The sequence below is a fragment of the Medicago truncatula genome, chromosome 4 (assembly GCF_003473485.1).
Source record: "Medicago truncatula cultivar Jemalong A17 chromosome 4, MtrunA17r5.0-ANR, whole genome shotgun sequence".
NCBI classification, from domain to species: Eukaryota; Viridiplantae; Streptophyta; class Magnoliopsida; order Fabales; family Fabaceae; genus Medicago; species Medicago truncatula.
In genome coordinates, this window is record NC_053045.1 from 5647997 (window position 1) to 5672193 (window position 24197).

At 32.6% G+C, this 24197-nt stretch overlaps 2 protein-coding genes across 2 annotated transcripts; both read left to right on the forward strand.

Moving 5' to 3' along the window:
• The first annotated feature begins 1191 nt into the window (after positions 1-1191).
• LOC112420742 (receptor-like protein 6) lies at positions 1192-12978 on the forward strand. Its single transcript, XM_024780368.1, has 4 exons — positions 1192-1326; positions 1566-1715; positions 2425-2623; positions 11000-12978. Exons 1-4 carry the CDS (start codon positions 1192-1194, stop codon positions 12976-12978), a joined length of 2463 nt encoding a protein of 820 aa, XP_024636136.1.
• A 14-nt stretch (positions 12979-12992) lies between these two features.
• LOC11409221 (receptor-like protein 33) lies at positions 12993-14249 on the forward strand. Its single transcript, XM_024780369.1, has one exon. It carries the CDS (start codon positions 12993-12995, stop codon positions 14247-14249), a length of 1257 nt encoding a protein of 418 aa, XP_024636137.1.
• Positions 14250-24197: the final 9948 nt, after the last annotated feature.

A 24197-nucleotide genomic window follows, 5' to 3' on the forward strand; every position in this document is an offset into this window, starting at 1 on the left:
TAAAGACAGAGAAGATGAAGGAATTGTTAGAGAATATGAGAGAATTGTCAAAGAATTTGGAAGAAATATGTGTTAAAGAGACTGCTTGCAAAGAAAGATTGACTGCAGCAAAGAATGAATCTACCTCGATATCTCAAACAGACCGGTATTACACATCTAAAGCCAGACGCTTTTTGAAACGCTCAGTGATGGATGGTTTAATTTAGTGTTGCAATTTCATATTCCTGTTTCTTCTTTATTCATGATGATTGTTTTAGGATTTGTTTACTGTGTTTATGACTATGTTGATTTTTAAACACTTCAGTGAGCATTTAAGTTCTTGAAGTGTTTAAAAACTTATGTTTAAATACTTCAAGAATTTAAATGCTCACTGAAGTGTTTAAAAATCAACATAGTCATAAACACAGTGAACAAATCCTAAAACAACCACCATGAATAAAACAGAAATATGAAACTGCAACACTAAATTAAACCATCCATCACTGAGCGTTTCAGAAAGCGACTGACTTTAGATGTGCAATACCGGTATGTTTGAGATATCGAGGTAGACTCCTTCTTTATTGTGGTCAATCTTTCTTTGCAAGCAGTCTCTCTAACACATATTTCTTCCATATTTTCTGACAACTCTCTCATCTTCTCTAACAATTCCTTCATCTTCTCTATCACTACCTTCTTCTCTTCTTGAAAAACTTCCAATTCACTCTCAGCATCTTCAAGGAGTTTGCTATTATTGTCTCTTTTCTCTTCTAGAATATCAAACTTATCCAGAATTTTAATTGCGCCAAGTACCTCAGCTAGAATCATGGAAAGCCATTCAAGCTCCAATTTCGTACCTTCATGTAGTCCCTTAACAAGAGAAATCTTGTTTTCCACAAAACTTTCTTTGACTTTTCTAAGATCCATATCTCGAAAATCATGTAAGATTTCACGGATTATCTCCAATAATTTTGAACGGTCTTTCGCCGACCTTGCCACACAATTCTTAGAAATATCTTCATGCTTGACGGTAATTTTTCTTAATATACGCATGAATTCTGGCTTCACTTCATATCTATAAACCGTGTCTTCAGGTTGGCTTTGTACTTCCGAATGAACCCCATCACCATCATCATTTCCCAACATGGCAACCACTTCAGTAAGTTTGAGGACGCTAAAAGATGGGCATGATGATGATCCTTGTCTACATCAAACATGAAGTATATTTCTAGAGCTAGATCATCATCCCCATCTTCTAGCGTCCTCAAACATACTGAAACGGTTGCCATGTTGAGAAATGATGATGGTGATGGGGTTCATTCGGAAGTACAAAGCCAGCCTGAAGACACGGTTTATCGATACGAAGTGAAGCCAGAATTCATGCCTATATTAAGAAAAATTACCAGCAAGCATTGATATATTTCTAAGAATTGTGTGGCAAGGTTGGTGAAAGACCGTTCAAAATTGTTGGAGATAATATGTGAAATCTTACACGATTTTCGAGATATGGATCTTACAAAAGTCAAACAAAGTTTCGTGAAAAGCAAGATTTCTTTTGTTAAGGGACTACATAAAGGTACGAATTGCAGCTTGAATGGCTTTCCATGAGTCTATCTGAGGTACTTGGCGCAATTAAAATTATGGATAAGTTTGATATTCTAGAAGAGAAAAGAGACAATAACAGCAAGCTCTTTGAAGATGCTGAGAGTGAATTGGAAGTTTTTCAAGAACAAAAGAAGGTAAGACAGAGAAGATGAGAGAATTGTCAAAGAATTTGGAAGAAATATGTGTTAAAGAGACTGCTTGCAAAGAAAGATTGACCGCAGCAAAGAATCAGTCTACCTCGATATCTCAAACAGACCGGTATTGCACATCTAAAGTCAGTCGCTTTCTGAAACGCTCAGTGATAATCCATCATTGAGCGTTTCAGAAATCGACTGACTTTATATAATTAACAACAGTGAAAGTGTTAACTAAATTTTGAAAGTTATAATTTGAAATCTAAACAGAAACACATAATCATAAGCATATTACAACAGACAGAGTACGTAAGGAATATAAAATATGCAACACAATTCCTCTTCATTTGTGAGCCATAAAAGAGAAATTCAAATAGAAGAGTGCAATTGTCTAATTGAGGATCATAACTTATTTTAGGAGAAAGACATGATTTTTGATAGAACACGATGGTGTCGTTTGATTCATGTAGCCCGAACCCACTTAGTGGCACCATCACCTAGACTATTTTATAAACTTATAAAATCTTATTGGATTGCTAGTTCAAATTTATTAAAGTGAGGGGATTAATTACTAATGATATGCCCTAAAAAAGTACTAACTAACAAATGTAATCATCTACCAAAAAAGTACTAAAGCTTTCTTCCAAAACCCCATTTTCACATTAAGCTCGATCATGAACTGTAACATACTATTTTGTTCCATAAGCAGAGGTACCTATATTCAAATTTAACCATAATAGTACTTACATGTGAAAGAGAGACAAAGCTTGCCAATCTCCTCTGTAGTGTTCCTCTCGATGGTTGTTCTCAGACATGTAGAGATGTAGAGATGACAAAATCAGCTGAAGCACATATATGCCGTCTAGTTGTATCACATTCCTCTTCGGCCACTGTAAGTCATGTCCAATGTATGTAGATGAGGAGTTATGTTACTTCCTATGCTCAAAATAATTTCATTTATTAGAAGCTAACCACACTTCAATAACCTTAAAAGCTAATTATTGTTACAAGTATTGATGAAAAGGCAGAAATTGAAAGCAATAACTTTCACCAGAAAAACACTATGCAAATAACTGTAGAAACTTATGCTTACAACAACAATCAGAGACCAAAAACTATAACTACAAATTACAATCAATTTGAACACATTTCATATTATCATTTTAAATAGTAGTAATAGATTGTGAACTTTTGAAGGAACGATTCAAATGTGATGTGAGTTAACGTTTCCAGAAAAATATTTTTGTTCTTTTCAAAAAACAAAACACCAATAGTAGTAATAGATTGTGAACTTTGTTATTTTTCTATATAGACTAAGCTTATAAAAGAAGTCCATTAAGAATTTGTTTAATTTTTTCTTTTTTTAATAAACTTAGTTTATATACTTTTTATTGTCCACGCCAAAAAAGTAGTAATAGATTGTGAACTTTGTTATTTTTCTATATACATAAATGGGTTAATTTTTAATCCCTATAAATATTCACAGTTTTGTTTTTAGTCTCTACAAAATAAAATCACACTTTTTAGTCTCTGTGACATTTTCCTTAAGCATTTTAGAGACTCAAAATGATGTTGGAAAATTTTTATAGAGACTAGTAATGTTGATGGAAAATTTTATAAGGATTAAAAATGTTAATGGAGGGATTAAAAAGTGTGATTTTATTGTGTAAGAACTAAAATTAAAATTCATAAGGCTTAAATATGTATTTGATCCTTGCAATTAGGGATCGTTTAAAAATTGGTCCTTGTAATCGCTAATCCTGGCAATTTACCCCTGCATTGTTTAATCATTTAAAATTTTGTCCCTCTCCCCACTTAATCACTGCCACGCCACATGAAATTCCAATTTTACTCCTAGGTTTTCAATTTTTTCTTCAATATTTTGTCCTCTTCTTAAGGGCAAAATTGGAATTTTATGTTTGGTCAAAGGACTAAATTTTAAATGATTAATGATTGCAAGGCTAGTTTGCAAGGATTAACGAATGCAGGGACCAATTTTTAAACGACCCCTACTTATAAGGATCAAATACATATTTAAGCCAATTCAAAATATTTATAGGATCATTTACTTAATTAACCCTACATAAATTGGTTTTCTTTTGACTCAAAATTGAAGTGAAATGTAAAGCTTGTCACCGTCCACGTCCACTGATTTTAGTTTTATTTTGAGTCACCGACCATCTAATTTTTTTTTTTGAAGTAACCGACCAACTAATTTATATAATTATATAATTTCTGCATATTGTTATTATATATCATGAGTTAAACGAGCAAATGTTTAGAGCACTTACAATAGAGTTCTACCTTATATATCATGAGCTACAATTACCTTTAATTATAACATAATCACCATACCTTATTCAGTTAATAGTTGTGTAAATTATTATATGAAAATGAATAGATTGCTACTATCAATTACAATTTTGAAGTCCAAAATACCGTTTTTACGAGGTATTGATTGTTTTGGGTGTTGGTTATTACGGTTTTATTTTTTTTGTAAAAGATATATCATTTGATTTCTAAGTGTGAGTGTTTGAAGTTAAACTACCACCTTCATTCTCAAGTAATGTTAGATTTTCTGTTTGTGGTATATTGGAGAAAATATTATTTTATTTTATTTTATTTTTGTTGTGAATTCCGGTCTCAAAATCACACCAATACAAACTATGATGTGTGGAGTAAAGGAAAGTAGTAATCAATATCAAAGTGAACACAAGCAATAATCAACAATAACAGCACCTAGATCTAATCTAGGAATCAAAGTGAAAAGCACAAAACCACAAGCAAAAGATAAAAGGAGAGAAGAGATAAACAAACACATCAAAGATTGTTCACTCAGTTCGGTCCAAACTTGACCTACTCTGGAGGAGAGATTGATCTCTCTAGTCCACTATCAATGAGTTCTTACAAAGAGATACAAAAGGGTTACAAGAAATTAGCTTTTGACAAGTTCACAAAGAACAACCCTAATTTCTACCTCTTTTTTTTCCAATCTCACCAATGAACAAGACACTCAATGATTTTCACTCACCAAAGTGTTTACAATGTTTCCCAGCCCAAGAGAACTATAATCAAAGACCCTAAACCCTAAAGTTGTCTCCTTTGATTTCTCAAGTTTCTCTCTCTTCAAGTTCTCCTTCAAAATCTGCAAAGAACACTTATATAGTTGTCTTCAGCGTCGAAATCGTGTCACGTTTTTTCCCCAATCGTGCCACGATTGATGCGTACGACCAACCTTATCCTGAAAGTCTTGCCCAGCAAGCCAAAAATCGTGTCACGATTTCCCAAAATCGTGTCACGATTGGACGCCCTGAAAAACATCTCTCGACATTACCAAAATCGTGTCACGATTTTTCTGCTTCCCAACTTTACAATTTGAAGACATACACAACAATTTTATATTAATAAATAATCATACAGTACAAATATGATATAAATATTATCAAAGGGCAATATGACATGAATTATAGTAGTGATTATGTGAAGTCGAGAAAATTATAGTTTGTTTAATCTGCAGCTGATTACCTCAACACAACGCATGCTTCCATTAAGACATCCGCACTGAACAAAAGTACTTTTTTGGTTAGTTATTTTACTAGTATATACTTTTTTTTAGAGATACTATTATATACTTTTTTACTATAATATTATAATAAAATAAAATAAAATGTTATTTAATTAAATCTGAGGTTGAACCTGGTTCAACCCCGATTGAACCTCAAAACCTTAAACCCTCTCCTTCATCGGTTTAATGTCCGGTCCAGTTCTGATTACCTTGGTTTTTAGTAAAAAGCAAGTGGGAGTAGGCTTGCTAACTTTCTCCTTCATGTGTTTTTAGGTTGGAGTAAGTTAGCAGCCCCCTTCTATAAAATACTACTTTATTTTGTATGTGAAAATATGTTAATCATTTGTAACGCATAGTATTTTGTGGATTCCACTTGTGTGCCATTAAGGAGGGAATGTTACTGACATTGATCAATCTAATTGTGACACATGAGCCAAATTAACTATTTTCACTCTCTTTCAAATCTTTTAAATCTTTTTCTGTTTAAAAAAACTATGATGTCACGTGTCACACTTGAATTGGTCAATGGCATGTGACATTATGTCGCACAAGTGCAATCCATATTTTGTGTTCTTATATTTGCATAAACAAATTATGTTCGGGTATGACTGCAATTTGAAAACTCATGGATATTTTCAAAATAACAACATTAATTTAGTATTTTTGTAAAATATTTGTTCATTTTATATGTGAAAATCAATTAAATATTTGCACCGCACTCGTTGCTAATTTATGTATATATCCACGGAAACAATTTTTTATGTCCTAATATGGTAATATTTTTAAATCCGTGGGTTTTTTTTTTTTTTTTTTTTTGTATCTTTAAAATATCAATATTAAAGTTGTAAAATAAGAGACATACTTTGTCGAAAATAATCTTTAAGAGTAAATACTTGGCAAATCTTTTGTGGATAGTTTGATATGATTATATGAAGATATGTGAATGTTTTCTATGTGTTGAATATGATGTTTATCATAATGTGTTGTATTTTCTCCTTTGCCTGAATTGTGAGAAACTGTATGGAGTTGTTGACTATATGATATAGTTGATGTTGATTAATGCATATATGTTGATTGATTGTGATATTGTTGGTGAATACATATATGTTAATTGATTGTGATATTGTTGGTGAATGCATATATGTTAAGTGATGGTGATGTGTTGGTGATTTCATATATGCTAAATGATTGATGATGATGTGATGATGACTCTTAATTGATTTATGACTTGATTGATTGTGTGGACGTAAATACTTGATAATGTCATTGTTGTTGAGGTGATCAATATAATTGGAGGTTATCCTTTATATTGTTGTTGAATATTATGAGGTGATTTTGCATTGTCGAGTCTTTTGTTGTATGTTCATGCATCATAGTCATGTTGAGTCTTGATGTTGTAAAGGAGAGTTACTCTTTTACTTCGGTGATAATGTAAGACGGGTGTGAAGTCTTACATATGATGTTTTTGTTGCATCATGGGTGACGATCTTGAGGTGATTTGGTACCACATGCATATATGTGTCGGGAATAGCTGCATAACATAATTGGCATGAGTCTTAATTGTTTACATGTGAATGATGATTTTTGATGATAAGTGTGTTTGATGAATACATACTTGTGACATTTGGATTGATTGGTTGATGAATTGTGTCATAATTGAATATGTGACTTGATGAATTTGTGCATTGGTGAAATTGTTGAGTGATGTGATCTATGTGGATTTTGTTGATAGTTGTAAATAAATGATCTATGCTCTAATTGCATATCTTGCTTACTTGTGCTTATACACTTGATGAATCTATTTGATGATAATTATTTTGGTAATAGTGATGAGGTGAGAATTGTATATGTTTTGATGATTTCTTTGAAAATGATGATTGCTGGCTTATAACTTTGAAATGATGAATTGTAAGTATGCTAAATGAAGAATAAGGTGAGTAATCCTTTCATTGATAAATGATGAACTTATGTTGATGACTTGATTAGGAATTGAGTATGCTTGCTATGCTATGTTAGTAACGTGATAGCTTGAGATGTATGGGATTGGGGATAATAATCATGTGATGCTAGTATTCTAGGAGGGATGATTATGTATATGTGTTATGCATGAAATCCTTGAATGCTTATGTTTGTTTATGTTGATTATGATTGATGTGAAGCTTACCCCAGTAGATATGTGATGGACCGCCTACCTGTTTGTATGAATGGGTAGACGGCGTGCATGACTAGTTTGCTTTTGGTGAGTTGCTTGATGATTGCTTGGATAGCGGAAGCTAATCTCTGTTATCGTTTCTTGGAGTCTTAGATTAGGCTCTGATTAGGACGTTAGTCTTTATGTCTTTGTTGAATTTATTTATTATGGAGATTTTACCCATATGTTGGGATTTGGAGAATTTATATGATGATGTATTTTGATCTCATGACATGTATATTTTGGAGAAGTATGATTTATATCCGCTGCGACCGTTGAGAATTTTTATATATGCATGTATGTTTGGTTTTGTTGAAGACGTAGCGTCTGTTTTTTGAATATATGCTTTATTCGCGTATTTTATCGCTTTAATAGAAATATGGTGTTACAATCAACACCATGAAGGTGTTTCATGGTGTTGGAGGATGCAATGCAGCAACCCAAATGCCGCAATTAAGCGACTTGGCGCAGACCGCAATAAAGGTGAAATTTCCAAAAACTAATAATATAGAAGGGGGCATTCCGTTAAAACACTTTGTTTCCTTCAACTTTCTTTTAACAAGTTTAATGGCACAATAAATTTAGACGTCATTAGAAAGTTAAGTAATTTAATTACACTTGGCCTTTCCTTCGATGAAAATTCTACAGTTGGATTCATGCAAGCTGAGGAATCTGTAATGGTTGTACTCAATTGGAATGCAAATGCAAACAATATTATGTTGATTCACCCAAATAAGCAAAACAACTTAGTAATTATAATCTTTGTTGATAGATCACAGCAGATAAATAAGACAATGGTAACAATAGAAAGAAGAACTTGAAGAAAGAGTATATGAAATAAGAGAGGATTAGAGAATCAGAGAGAGAAGAAGAGTTTCATCACACATTTTTCATGCTTATTTCCTTGACTTTTCTCTTATTTATAAGGGTCCTATTTCTATTTCCCATATTGCCCCTGATTGCTCTTTGACTTATTACAGAATCCCTCCCTAGTTTCTTGAGAAACCAGTCCACATTGTTATTATTTCTTCATTTAACTGAAAACAATATTAAAGGATCAATACCTAATTGGGATTTGGCATCTTGCTTCACTCATTAACTTGAATCTTTCTCATTAATTTCTCTAAAATAACAGTTTTCAAGGAAAAATCAGTGAACCTTTCTGTAATGCATCTAGTCTTCTCATGCTAGATTTTTCCCAAAATAACTTCTTTTTTTTTGAAGAAAAAAATCCAAGAACGAAAAAGAAGTTTTCCAAAATAACTTTGTTGGGACAATTCCAAAGTTTTTTCTTTTTTAACGGCAAAATGTATTAATAACTACTACCTACCTCCGTTTCTTTTTAATTGTCATATTTTGACATTTTATACAAATCAAGACAATCAACAATTGATACTACTTTTGATGCAATAAGCTATATTTTTACTATAATGATCTTATTCATTTAATATCTCATTTCATATATTTCTCTCTCCGCAATAAATAACTAAGGATAATATTGGTAAAACAACATTTAATGTTGCATTGAGCTTTGAAAGTGACAGTTAAACAAGAACAAAAAATTTCTCCAAAAGTGACACTTAAAAAGAAACGGAGGGAGTAAGTTTTTACACAAGAATTGAGATGACAATAGACAAACAACAAAGTAAAGGACGTCGTATATAGACGGAACATCAATTTTTTTTATAAAAACACTTAAGGACACCAAATAATCAAAGGCTACGACAACACTAATAAGAAATTAACCACACAAACCAACATCAACACCTAAATCAAAGCAAAAATGTTTAGCAAACGTCTCAGAATGTTGAACTTTGTTGAAAACAATTTCCAAGGTCAAATTGCTAATTTAATGTTTCCAAATTCATTTAAAACATTAATAATATTTTAAAAAGTGTGTATTATATGAAAATATAAACATGAGATAAAAGAAGAAAAAAGAATATTTTCAAGTGTATTCCAGACGTTGAGAACTACTCATTCAATCTCTTAAATTGGAATTATTTGTGTTGAATACACAACTAGAGTCAATTGACAGTTTGAGTGGTGGAAAACAGAAACATTATAGTGGAACTAAGTCAAAGGTTGCTTTTGAATGGTCACATTTGAAGACTTGAAAGTTCTTACCTTAATTTCCACGGTGTGGAAAAGACTTAGAATATGGTGTTTTCACCAAAACACTAAAGAAATAGCAAAAAGAAAAAAAAAGGAATAATTACCATCAGAACCAAAAACATAAAAAGCTAATGATAAAACTTACTAAAAGAATTTCAATAACCATAAATACTACTCCCTCCGTCCCTATATATAAGACCCTTTTGCCAAAATCACGGAAATTAAGATAGTGGATATTTGTATTAAAGTTGTTTGTAATCACTATTGTTTTTACAATTTTATCCGTTAAGAAAGAAGGTTAGTTTATGTTTTCAACATGTTATTTATTGTTGATTGAAGAAAAAGATGTATAATAAATAGGGGCAGTATGTAAAGAAATAATTAATGTAGTTGGAAATAACAAAGGGGTCTTATAAAAAGGGACAAAAAAAATTCTCAAAAGGGTCTTATAATTAGGGACGGAGGGAGTACATGATATCCTTGAGTGAACAAATGTGATGATAATATGGTGTGTACACAACCTGAAAATTTGATGTTAACATGTTGTCAAAATCCCAACCTAAATTCTAAAATTTAAGATTTTGCGACTTTCTTCACCTTCAACGACTAAAATTCATAATAGAATTTTAAAATAGACAAAATTCATCGACTTTGATTGCGATTTTACGATTTCTTATAAACTAAGTCATTTATGACCATATATCATTTATAACATATATTTAGTATTAATTTTTTTTGGGTAAAATCCATCGATTTTGATTGTGATTTTACAATTTCCTATATAGATTCTACAGAAGTCCTTGAGTAAAATCCTTCGATTTTGATTGCGATTTTACGAGTCCCGATTTTACTATTTATTTTTGACCTGAAGTAAAGTCCCAATTTTGACAACCTTGGTATTAGATATCTAAACATAGCATAAAAACGGTGGGTCCATAAACATGAAAACTTAGTTTTGCATCATTCATTCCTCAACAAAATAATTTTTATTAACTAATTTATTACTGTATTTTCCCATCTAATATTTAATACATATTCACTTATTTCATTTAATTTCATGTTTTCTACAAACTACCACCCCGCCATGAAAAATTATAGGTTAGTCACTCATCACCAACTTAGTGATAAGATAAGACATATGAATGACAATCATTAAGACTTTTTTTCAGAATCATTTAACAATCAAGAAGATTAAACTGCGTACGAAATAGGGTTGAATTGAATGGTCTAATATTCAATAATTCTGCTTGTTCGTTCATTTTACAAAAGGAGAAAAAAGTTACTTTATTGATATACCACTACTTCATTCATAATTCACTATGAGAGCACATATAATTTTTTGGCTTTTCTTTATGCTATTCAGCTCCATAAATTCCAGCACTAATAATTTTTTGCTGAATGGCAACTGTCTAGGCCATCAACGTGCCTTGTTGCTCCAATTGAAGAACAACTTGATATTCAACCCTGAAAAATCTTCAAAGCTAGTTCATTGGAACCAAAGTGAATATGATTGTTGCAAATGGCATGGTGTAACATGCAAAGATGGACATGTTACAGCCCTTGATCTTAGTCGAGAGTCTATTTCCGGAGGACTTAACGATTCAAGTGCCATTTTCAGCCTGCAATATCTGCAGGGTCTGAATTTGGCTTTTAATAAGTTTAATTTTGTGATTCCTCAAGCGCTGCATAAACTGCAGAATTTGAGGTATCTCAACTTGTCTGATGCTGGCTTTGAGGGGCAGGTCCCAAAAGAAATTGCTCACCTTACAAGGTTGGTTACTCTTGATTTGTCTTCTTTAATTACTTCACGTCAAAGCCTAAAACTTGAGAATCCAAATATAGAAATGCTTGTGAAAAACCTTACAGATATCACAGAATTGTATCTAGACGGTGTAGCAATATCTTCCAGCGGAGATGAATGGGGTCGTGCTTTATCTTTATTGGAGGGTGTTCGTGTTTTGACCATGTCGTCGTGCAATCTCTCAGGAGCTATTGATTCTTCACTAGCTAAGCTTCAGTCACTCTCTGTTCTAAGATTAAACAACAACAAATTGTCAAGCAAAGTGCCTGATTCCTTTGCAAATTTATCCAATTTAACAATCCTAGAAATCAGTAGTTGTGGCTTGAATGGTTTTTTCCCAAAGGATATCTTCCAAATCCACACATTAAAGGTCCTTGACATATCAGACAATCAAAATCTTAGTGGTTCTTTGCCAGACTTCTCACCACTTGCATCTCTTAAGTACCTAAATCTTGCCGATACAAATTTCTCAGGACCACTACCAAATACTATCTCAAATCTGAAGCACCTGTCGACTATTGATCTATCTCACTGCCAATTCAATGGAACACTTCCCAGTTCAATGTCTGAACTCACCCAAATTGTTTATCTAGACTTGTCATTTAATAACTTCACAGGCTTACTCCCTTCTTTGAGCATGTCCAAGAACCTCACATATCTATCCCTCCTTGGAAATTATTTAAGTGGAAATTTACCATCCAACTATTTTGAGGGCCTCATAAATCTTGTTAGCATCAATTTCGGTATCAATTCTTTCAACGGTGATGTGCCATCATCTGTTCTTACACTCCCAAGTTTGAGAGAACTGAAGCTTCCCCATAATAAGCTTAGTGGTATCTTGGGTGAATTTCACAATGCTTCTTCACCTCTATTGGAGATGATAGATTTGTCCAATAATTATTTACAAGGCCCTATTCCATTATCTATCTTTAACCTCCGAACACTTCGTTTCATTCAACTTTCTTACAACAAGTTTAATGGGACAGTAAAGTTGGATGTCATTAGAAGGTTAAGTAATTTAACTGTATTAGGGCTATCATATAACAATCTTTTGATTGATGTCAACTTCAAAGATGATCATAACATGTCATCCTTTCCAAAGTTGAGAGTTCTAGATTTGGAATCTTGTAAGCTTTTACAAATTCCTAGTTTCTTGAAAAACCAATCCACAATATTATCTATTCACTTGTCTGACAACAACATTGAAGGACCAATACCTAAGTGGATTTGGCAACTTGAATCTCTCGTTAGCTTGAATCTTTCCCATAATTTTTTGACAGGTTTGGAAGAAAGTTTTTCGAACTTCAGTTCTAACCTTAACACTGTTGATCTTAGTTCTAACAACCTCCAGGGGCCAATTCCTTTAATTCCAAAGTACGCAGCTTATTTGGACTATTCAAGCAACAAATTCAGCTCTATCCTTCCGCCAGACATTGGCAAACACCTCCCTTACATGATTTTTTTGTTTCTTTCCAACAACAAATTTCAAGGAAAAATCCATGATTCTTTTTGTAATGCATCTAGTCTAAGGCTGCTAGATCTTTCCCACAATAACTTTGGTGGCACAATTCCAAAGTGCTTGCTGCACTGAGTAGCAGTCTACGAATGTTAAATTTTGGTGGAAACAAGCTTCGAGGTCATATTCCTAGTAGTATTTTTCCAAATTCATGTGCACTAAGGTTTTTGGATCTAAATGACAATCTTTTAGGAGGTCCTATACCAAAATCCTTGGTCAACTGTAAGGAACTACAAGTTATTAACCTTGGAAAGAATGCATTAACCGGCAGATTTCCATATTTTTTGAGTAAAATTCCAACATTGAGAATCATGATTTTAAGGTCAAATAAGCTGCATGGGTCTATTGGATGCCCAAATAGCACTGGTGATTGGAAGATGCTTCATATCATTGATCTGGCATGCAATAACTTCAGCGGCACGATATCATCTGCACTCTTAAATAGTTGGAAAGCAATGATGCGTGACGAAGACGTGCTTGGGCCAGAATTCGGCAATTTGTTTTTTGAAGTTCTTGACTATTATACAATGGGTTTGAAGGATGCATTACGAATTATGAACAAATATTATGCTACGAAAGTGGTTCAACTTACTTTAAAAATGCCCCATTCTGATCTTGATCAGGTAATCTCTGATAGTAGTGCAGATGATGTGGATCTTCGTCGTTATCAGGATTATTCAGTTATTATTGTTAACAAAGGTCATCAGATGAAGCTTATCAAAGTTCAAAAGGCCTTCACTTATGTTGATATGTCAAGCAACTATTTAGAGGGGCCAATACCGAATGAGTTAATGCAATTCAAGGCATTGAATGCTCTAAATTTGTCGCATAATGCATTAACAGGCCATATACCATCATCAGTGGGGAATTTGAAGAATCTTGAGTGTATGGATTTGTCAAACAATTCTTTGAATGGTGAGATCCCTCAAGAGCTTTCAAGTATATATTTCCTTGAATATATGAACCTCTCGTTCAATCACCTGGTGGGTCGAATTCCTTTGGGCACTCAAATTCAATCATTTGATGCAGATTCCTTCAAAGGGAATGAAGGGTTATGCGGACCTCCACTGACCAACAATTGCAACAATGATGGAGTGCAAGGGTTTGCATCCGAGTTATCTCATTCTCATAATGACAATTCAATTGATTGGAATCTCTTAAGTGTGGAGTTGGGATTTATTTTTGGCTTTGGAATTTTCATCCTCCCCCTTATTTGGTTGATGAAATGGAGGTTGTGGTATTTCAAACATGTCGATGAAATGCTTTACAGGTTCCTCCCCCAGCTAGATTTTGTGTATGAACAGCAGGAAGGGAAGAGGTATAGATCTCTAAGGTGGAGGTACTAGTCACTTAACTCTTGATTTTGAAGCTATATGTCCATAATTTGTACTCACATAAAGGGTGCAAGCAAAACATGACTCAAGTGTGGATCCATCATTTGTATTCGTTCCTTGTTCACTAGGCCTTGTTTTCTTCGCATTTTAGTATTGTTGAAGAAATATGTATCTGATAGCGATGTGATAGCCTACGATTGTAGTTAGTTCGTTAGAAATTTTCAAAAATAATCACTCTGTATTATAGTGTATGCTAGTTTCTCTGCTACCATATTTCCGTTCTATTACAATAACAGTTGTATTTGTGCTTCAAAAGTTATTTATTTCCATAATAAATGAATTCGATTTCATCCTTCTCTGCTAACATCTTGTTCTTATGAATGAACTTTGGTCATATTATGTCATACATGGATTTTTGAATCACGAATCATGAAACCATAACAACATAAAGTTAGAATATCAATCAAACTTGCACCAGAAGGCTAGAATCAATGACAGTTACACAGAGGAGATAAATAGCAAGAAAATATATACCTCTACTTGCAGGGGGAACATGGAATTCCTCTCTAATTAAACAACTGACTCATTCTAAACCTAGGATGTTGAAATTCAGATAGCCTTTACATCCATTCAACTTGTGCTTCTGTAATTAGTTATTATAGTAATATACACAATTAAAAAACAACTAACAAAGTTATGGAAGAAAAAAAATATGAAGTTCGTTGGTAAGTATCTCACAAAGGATACAAGCATATAATGTCTCATTCATATCATTCCCTTGTTTACAACGCCTCTTTAATCTGACTATTTTGTTTGTCACATTAATATCCATGAAGCCTAAGGAGCCTGTCAATTCAGAGAATAATAATCACTATTTTTATTTGAGTGTGTTCTAATATCTCTACTATAATTTCTGTTCTATATTAAATAGAAGTTGTTTGTATACTTCATCTTTCTCTATGCAATTTGTTCTTATGAGTCAAATAATGATGACAGCAAAAAGTTGTTAAAAAATTGAACTTTGGACTCAGATATTTGAAGTTTATTTCATTTTTTGAGTTCCCTCAAATTAAGGGGATTTTGTATCAGGAAGAAAAAATAAATTGTCAAAGAGGCCCTTAGGGTATTCACTGATTAATCTGCAATGTTATTATTGTTACTGTCTGTTACTACTCTTAATTGGTTTCTGGTACTTGTATTCCATGGATTCTTGCTTACTGGTTCTGCTAATTTAAAGTATAAACCTCTAATTGCAGGGAACATTGAATTTATCTCAAATTAAGCAATTCCCTCCTTAACCTAACTTGTCGAATTCAGTTAGTTATTGCATACACTGCATTGATCTTGTGTTCTTGTAATTAGTTCTTTCACATTCAACTAAAAGTAACTGAGTTGGACAAAACATTACAACCTAAAACCTTGTTGAATTTATGGGACATCTCACTTATATATTGCTCCAGTTTCACATTTTCATACAATGTGAGACTTCTACCTCGCTACATAAGAATAATAAACAAAAAGCTAAGCAAATTAAGCAAATTGTGGTAAAAAGAACATGATATTATTAAGGCTAATGATATTATCATATCATTTGTATTCGTCCCTTCTTTTTCACATCATGCATGTTGCAATATTATTATTGAAACAATGACAACACATTTGTTAGAAACTTTGGGATTAGACGCTTCAAATTGAAAATACATTTTTTTATTTATTTAATTGATAGAAAGTACTATCCGTTACATGATTAATTTGATTCAAAGAATATTTATTAAGATACTGATTGAGAACACAAAATTAGCAAGAAAATGGAGAGAAAATGATCAAATGTATTATGATTCTCACTTAACAATTACAATGGTCATGTTCACTGTTAATAGAGAAACTAGTGACTACTCTATCTAATCATGTTAATCTTTACGTAATCTAAGCCTAAGCTAACTGTTTCCTAACCACGTCTATTGAGAATGGAAAGTAAGAGTGTGAATTTTCATTAGAATGAAACAAAGAGTGCATCAAGTATTTATACATTGTGATTGTACGTAATATCTAAAACTGAACTGTACTACACAGTCCTGCATTGACCACTTGTACTGCAAGCTATCAGTGTTAGTGAGCTTTTGTTTCCCTTGTACTTCATTGTGCAATATCTCCCTAGTTGAGGGTAGGTAGATATCTAACATCCCCAATTTGGATAGTAAAAAATTGAATGGCTGTGGAAACAAGGATTTGGTAAAAAAATATGTTATTTGATCTTGAGAGTTGACATGAAGTAACTTGAAAAGACCAGTTTGCAGCTTCTCTCTGAAAATGTGACAATCAATTTTCAGGTGCTTAGTAGTTTTGGCATAAGTAATTTGTAAAACTTTGCTAAGATAAATTAACCATTGTACGATTCACAAGTAGGGTGGGAATAGAGCAGGCCTCTCCCCATGGGCCTATGACCGAGCCTATTTAAAGCTCGGCTCGGCCTAACTCGTTTGTTAAATAAGTTAGGCTCAAGCTTTTTAAAAAACTCGCGTTAATTTAAATAGGCTAGGTTAAGGCTTATAGAAAAGCCTACTGGGCCTACCAGACCGGCCATATATATGTAATTATATATATTCCATTATAAAATACACGTTTATTAGCCTCTACACAATGGATGTGCTAGGTCTACAAAATTTTATAGGATATACATGCAATTGCTTATAAAGTGGAGGAAAAATGGATATACATGTTTTACGAAATTTTATTCGCATATTATCCTTTTTATAAATAGGTCAAATGTTCTATTTAAAATTGTTAGTAGAAAGTAGGCTTTTAAACAGACTAGTAAGTCAAATCAGGTCTAAAATAAAGCCTTCGACACGCTAATAGGCCAGGCTTAAGCTTTAGTTTTTCAACTAGGCCTGGCCTATTTAAGCAAAGTTCGGCTCAACCTTGCATATTCCCACCCATATTCACAAGTAGCAGAAGTTAAGGCACCGATCTAGAGATTGTAACTTACTTTTTTATTCTCCAGGAAACGAGAGACTGTCCAAGAAAGAAAATTGGCCTGATATGGGCACCGATCTAGAGATTGTAACTTACTTTTTTATTCTCCAGGAAATGAGAGACTGTCCCAGTTTGCATTAGTGAAACCTTTAAGTTAAAGGGTTCATGATCTATAAAAGAAAATGCCACGACTCGGACATCCTTTAACCCAAATTTATCAAGAGCTCCTTATTGTGATTTTATTAGCTCTACATTTCGTTTTTTTTAATAAGAATTCACTTTCAACAAAAATCAAGAATTGAATTGGAAAAAAAGGGTGAAAAAACATGCAAAGAAAAGACTCTAACTTATCTCTCTCACTTCTCTCTACAAACAATAGCCAAACACAACCGACTTTCCCTACCAAAATCCAAATCCCTCCTTTCAAGATGTAGATCTTGAAGGTGACTGGTGAGCTCGCCGTCTCTTGAGCTGCACCACTTGGGGGATGTCGTCCCTTTTCGCCGTTTTGGGTTTCTCTCACCTCTCCGCCTACGGTGCCGTTTTTGCTTTAGATCTCCTCCGTCCGTTGTGGTCTGGTGGTGGTTTGATTCGGGCTCGTACCTTCGCCTCCAAGTTGTCTCCTGGTTGTGGTTCACAGATTTCTCGGTGGTGGAGCGTTGCTGAATATAGGTGGTTTTGTGTTGGCTTCTCTCTTCCTCACCTTGCACGACCTTTGTTTTGTGGTTCCTTCATCAAATCTGTTGAGATCTTCAGATTCTCTGGTTGTTGTTTCGCTACCACCACGTCGATGCTCTTGGAGGCTATTTTTGGTCGTTGCTTTGTTATGTGTCGTGTTTGTTTTTATCATCGGTTGTGTTTGTTGTTACTAGATTGGGAGGGTTCAGATATGACCTTTTTGAAGTGGATTGTTTCGTAAACCCTAACGGGTCTGTTGTGATTCTAAAACCCGGAGGGGTCTGGTTCGTTTAATCCGAAAGGGTCTGGTAGTTGACGTATTGGACTCATCCCTCGATTTAAGTTCTTGCGCGTTGTTTTGCTCGAAAGGGCATTTTATGCTTGCTATTGATCAGGGAGCTGTTGACACTTGGATTTGTTACCGTGTTGGCGGTCGATCCATTCGCCATTCTTAAACTCTAGTTGTTCTCGACAAATTCTTAGTATACTTTTTTTGTAACCTTATTTCGCGCCCGTACGCGGGTTCACTGGTTTGCGCCTGTGATTAGTGTTTTTTTGTTAGAATAGATTAGAATCGAACCATTTTGAACTGTTTTCTCATGATGTATTCCCAGTTGGGTTATTCCTAGGTCAGGTGAAATGCCCGCCAGTCTTTGTAACACTTTCTTTCTATTTTGCCTAAAAAAAATGGGGAAAAAGGGCAAAAATCGATTCAATACAGTACACACTATATACATTATTCATGTGTGCGGTGTACAATATTTCAATCGGAAAAAGGCAACACTTCGATAATATTATTATTATTCACGCGTGTACAATACATGCTTCAATTGTAAAAAATAAAAATCAATTCAATTAGAATTCAAAAATGGATTCAATTGGAAAAAGCATAAATCAATTCAATTAGAATTCAACACCTAAAGCAATTAGAGAATTGAAACAATCATTATCAAAGAGAATTGGAATAAGAAAAAAAAAACATAAACCTAAAACAATACATCTGAAGAGAGAATGATTTAAGAAAATTGTGAGAATCAATAATGATTTTCTTACAAATTGCAATTGCTTGGTTTTGTTTTTGGAACTTTTTGGTTTTTCTCATCCATTTTTCTAATTGCACAAAAAGAATTTTTATTTAAATGTGTTTTTTAGAGTTGGGTCTTTTCAATTACAAAAGAAAAAATTATCTCTTTAGGGGGCCTAAGAGATATGGGGGGCCTAAAATGTAACCTTCTTGCATGAAAGACATTTTTTTTCTTCCAATTTTTACTATTTGGGCTGAGATATGGATTTTAATATTGCCCTGCTAATACTAATTGCTATAGGCACCCCAATTTTTCTTACTTTTGCTATATGCACCCGCCATCTAAAAATAAATTGGGCCCCATACTGGAAAGGGCCTTAGGCTGTCGCACCCCCGCCCTATGCCTAGGTTCGGCCCTGCTGTTGAAGGATGATCAACTATTTTCCACGTACTAGTTTGATCAAGAGCATTAAGTTCATTTTGCATCGCTTGCTTCCAACAATCAAACTTGATAGCCTCGACATATGATGTAGGTTTAATATTTTATACAAGAGAGAATGCATATTGTGAGTGAGATGCATATGGTTTATTATGAGAAATGAAATTGGATAAAGGATATTTACTATTAGAAGAATTGATGTCTGAAGTAGGAGATGCATTGCAAATAAAATCTGGTAAGTAAGAATGAGTCTTTCTATTTCTAAAGGAGACTCTAAATGGAGGAGATGGAGGTATGGGAATGGGAGATGGAGGATTAGGAGGAGATAGAGTACTGATAGTATCAACTATGACATGAGAGTGAGATGTAAAGGAAGGAAAATACTCCCAGTCAGGAGCAAAAGTTGATGATGTGGAATTATAAGGAAATATCGACTCATGAAAAACAACATTTATGGAAAGAATATTTCTTTGGAAAGAATATAAAAAAGAACATAACCTTTAAAACATGTAAAACAACATAAGAGCAAAAAATATTAGGTAGTAGTATAGATTGAAATAAAAGGGAACTATCCACATTCAAGATATGCTGATGTTTTATTTCCACCCTACCATTCTGCTTGGGTGTCTCAATACAAGAATTTTTTTGTATGTTTCCTTTGTAGACATAAAATTCAGTGATTAGGAATTTAAGTCCATTGTCAGACCTGATAAAATTTGGACTGATATGATGATGGTTATCAATTAATTGAATGAAATTTCTGATATAAGAAAACACTCCCTCTTTAGATTTAGGCTTTGTTTGGTTGGTGAATGAAAGTGAAAGGAAAGAAAGAGAAAGGAAAGATTGTGTAAGGAATGAAAGAGAGTAGAAAGTGAGATGATTGTTATGGTTGTTTGGTAGAAGAGAAAGTAGAAAGAAAGTAAGAGGAAAGAAAGATATGTGTTTATTATTGACATAAATACCCTTGTATATTAATAAAATATTAATATATGCAATATATATTATACAAACATGCCAAAAAAAATAAGAGAAGAAAAAGATGAATATTTGTATGTGTATTGTTGTCACAACATTATGTATCATTTTTTGTGGACATTTATATATTGTTTATTTCATAAAAAGCATGTGTTACATATTGTTAATATTATATTATTAAATAGGGTTATTTTTGTCTTTTTAAGCAAAACATTGTCACACCTCATGTTTCCATTCAATCTAGTGAAGAAAGAATTTATTTGTGGGTCCCATCTTAAACTTTCTTTCCTTTCTTATTTGTTGAAGTTCCAAACAATGGAAAGAAGATCTTTCCACAATCTTTCTTTCCCTCTTCTAATCCTTCCACTAAACCAAACAAGAGAATGGTGCAAGTGAATCTACTATAATAATAAAATACTTAGGGCCATGAACAAATGATATGGCAAGAGGACCCCAAATATCAAAGTGTAATAATTAAAATTTAGAAGAAGCAATAGATGAACTTAAAGTATACAGAAATGATATTTGAACAACCATTTTTTGACAACTTTCTCTCTCATACTCACATTATTCTTTTACTTTCTCTCTCTATTGCTTTGATTTTTGTGTTACTATCTAAATTTCTTTGTATAATTTAGTTGTCTAAAAAGTTGTCACAAGAAATGGTTGTTCAAATATCATTGCTCTAATTTTCTGATTTGCAAAATGACAAATATCACATGTAGCTTTATTATCAACAAAAATAGAAGGGTACAATTGATGCATCTGTGACAATATTTGATTAGACATATGACCTAAACTAAAGTGTGAAATAGCATATGCTGGATTACTAGAATGACAATTATAAATTTTATTTGAAAAATGAGGACAATGATTGTGATGAAAAATGAGTATTAATTTAATTTCGGATTGAGCCCCTTTTTGTAATAATTATATTATTTTAATTTCGGATACGTCTGAAGACTTAAATGGCATATTTGTGATATGAACACTAAAATGTTTGTCTGTTTCGCATAAATGTTTTTGGCTTTATTACAAGACTCTAAAGTCTAATCGACTAAAAGTCCTCCAGCTAATCAAGTATATAAGGCCATGTTGTACAAGGATTATCAGCATTTTTAGCAATTTTTTTCATTTTGTATAATAAAGTTTTGATAAAGAGTGTTTCTGGTACACTTTTTAAAGATCTTAAATTTAACAATTAATCTTTCAAAAAATCATGTATTATAATTTCTAGTAGAATTAAAATACTATTTTTTATCCTTTTAGTTTGACTGAATTTCTAAGTTAGTCCTTTAAGTTTTAAAAGTTTCAATTATATCATTTTAGTTTGACAGAATTCCCAAGTTAGCCCTTTAAGTTTCAAAAGTTTCAAATAGATCTTTTTAGTTGATAAACAATTTCACCGTTACCCCTGCTGTCAGTCTCCGTTTAACTGATGCTGATGTAACCATTAAGTTGATGACTTAATGCTGCCTTTTAAAAGCTCCAGGTGTCAAAACGCTATGTTTACAGTGATAGTGCTAGAAAAGCAACTATTTACAACAACAAATATCTTTCTATCACTATTAAACGACATTTACAGTGATAGAATGATCATTTATAACTATTAAATGTAACTTTTTGACATATTGAAGCTTTTAAAAGGAAGCGATTTGATACAAATCAACAATTTAAAGACTACATCAACATCAGTTAATTATTAACTAACAGCAGGGGTAACGGTGAAATAATTTATCAAGTGAAAGTACATATTTGAAACTTTTAAAATTTAAAGGTCTTACTTAAGAATTTTGTCAAACTAAAAAATTTATTTGAAACTTATAAAACTTAAAGATGAACTTGTAAATTCTTTTATTTCAAATAAATATGAAAAGGATTGTACGTCAGTATCTAATTATAAAATAAAAATAATTACCGAGAATATCATGCTAGTTATAATTTTTAAACACAACAATTAGAATCAAATTAATAGAAAAAGTCCTATTTGAAAACAAAACAAAAAAATGTTAATAAAGTGTTTTGAGACATTGGTTAAGACTTTTAAATGGTAACGTTTTATGAATATATATGTACAATCAATGCATTGAAAATCGAAATATTTAATTTTTTATTAAAATAATTTCTTCTTTTAAAATCTTTATAAAGTGTCCTGAAATACTCGTTAACAATGCTACAAAAATTTGTAAAACAAAATAAAAAATACTGAAAGAAATTAATTGACAAAGTCATCCATTTGTGTCATTGAGTAACCATTGATCATGAACACAACAAGCATTTAAAACAATACTCCCTCCGTCCTAAATTGTATGTTACTTTAGAAAAAATATTTGTCCTAAATTGTATGTCACTTTAGAATACCAATGAAACATTAATGTTACTTTTCCTATTATATCCTTAACTATTTATTACTCTTTCTTTTTTCAATTCTTTCATTTATCTTTCCCATATCATTTATTAAGGATAATTTTGTAAAACAATTCATAATATCTCTTTCCCACACAATATTAGTTACATTTCTTAATATGTGTGAAATGCCCAAAACGTCATACAATTTGAGACGGAGGGAGTATAAATTACACATAAATGAGCCATCAGCTAACACCTTAATTTCTTCTACTTCTTTCATTAAAGAGGGGTGATTTAGGGTCAATTTTTGAACTCAAATCACCCCTCTAAATCGTTTTTCTCCTTCCCTCTTATTTAAATAAGTGATTTTCACATCGAATTAGGTTTTTCTTTCGTGAGTTCGTCGTCTTAGTGTGACATTGTTTTGGTTGTCGTCTTTGTGCGGTGTTGTTTGTCTTTTCCCTCTTGTTTAGGTGTTTGTTTGAATCAGATTGTCAGATCAGATTCGATCCAGTGCAAATCGAACCAATGACTTTGACGTCATCAACGTTGTAGATCCGGAGACATGACTATAACAGAGATTTTTATAGTCATATTTGTAGGCTTATGTACTTTTCCGTTTTATGCTATTAGCATGGATGTTGTGAGTTTGTTCACAGATTCATCCTTTATATTTTTAACGAATTTGTATTGTAGCGATGTACTCTATCAATTTAAATGAATGAATGTTGTTTGTTTTGTATAAAAAAATAAATATAAATTTCACATAATGTACAAAATTAGAACAGTGATTGTATAACCCTTATATAAAGATCTTTTTGCTAGAAAAAAAAAGAAAAGAATAGTGGCCATCTACGTGATTGTCGGAAACCATAAACTGTTGTTTCTCCAAGAAGTGGTGGTGAATATGATGAAGCTTCCAAGAACAAGATTCAAACAAAACATTCACACAAGAAAAATTGGTGATCATTGAATGCTGTTCAGATCACTCCCTTATTTTTGTTTCTTCTTCTTTTTCTTTTTCTTTTTCATGTTTGAATTTCGGTTGTGTGAAATGTGAATACTTGTATATTTTTTTGAAGACTTGCTTGAAAAGAGTTGACTATTCAACCTTTCTTGTTACATGATCAGTGTTCTCAATGTAGATCATTGTTTCAAATTGTTGTCCACAAGTGCAATTATAACTTCAATGTATCTGCAATTTTAAAACCTCTGTAGCTTTTGGTAGAGTTAGGATTAGTTTATGTAGTTAATTGAGTCAAATTCCATACTATGTTCTAAGCGGTTCTCTCTTTTAGACCATGATGAATATTTGTGGAACATTGGATTTTCTTTACAGTTTTGTGCAGTTTATGTCAACAACTTAGTTCCTATACCACTTCTATTTTAGAATCATTATTTTTTTACTATAATATTTTAGAATCATTGCATTCAAAGATTTTTTTTACTAATCTTGTATGTCTCTTGTCTTTTTCTTTCCCTTTAACCAAAAAAGAACAGGTACACATTTGCTTTT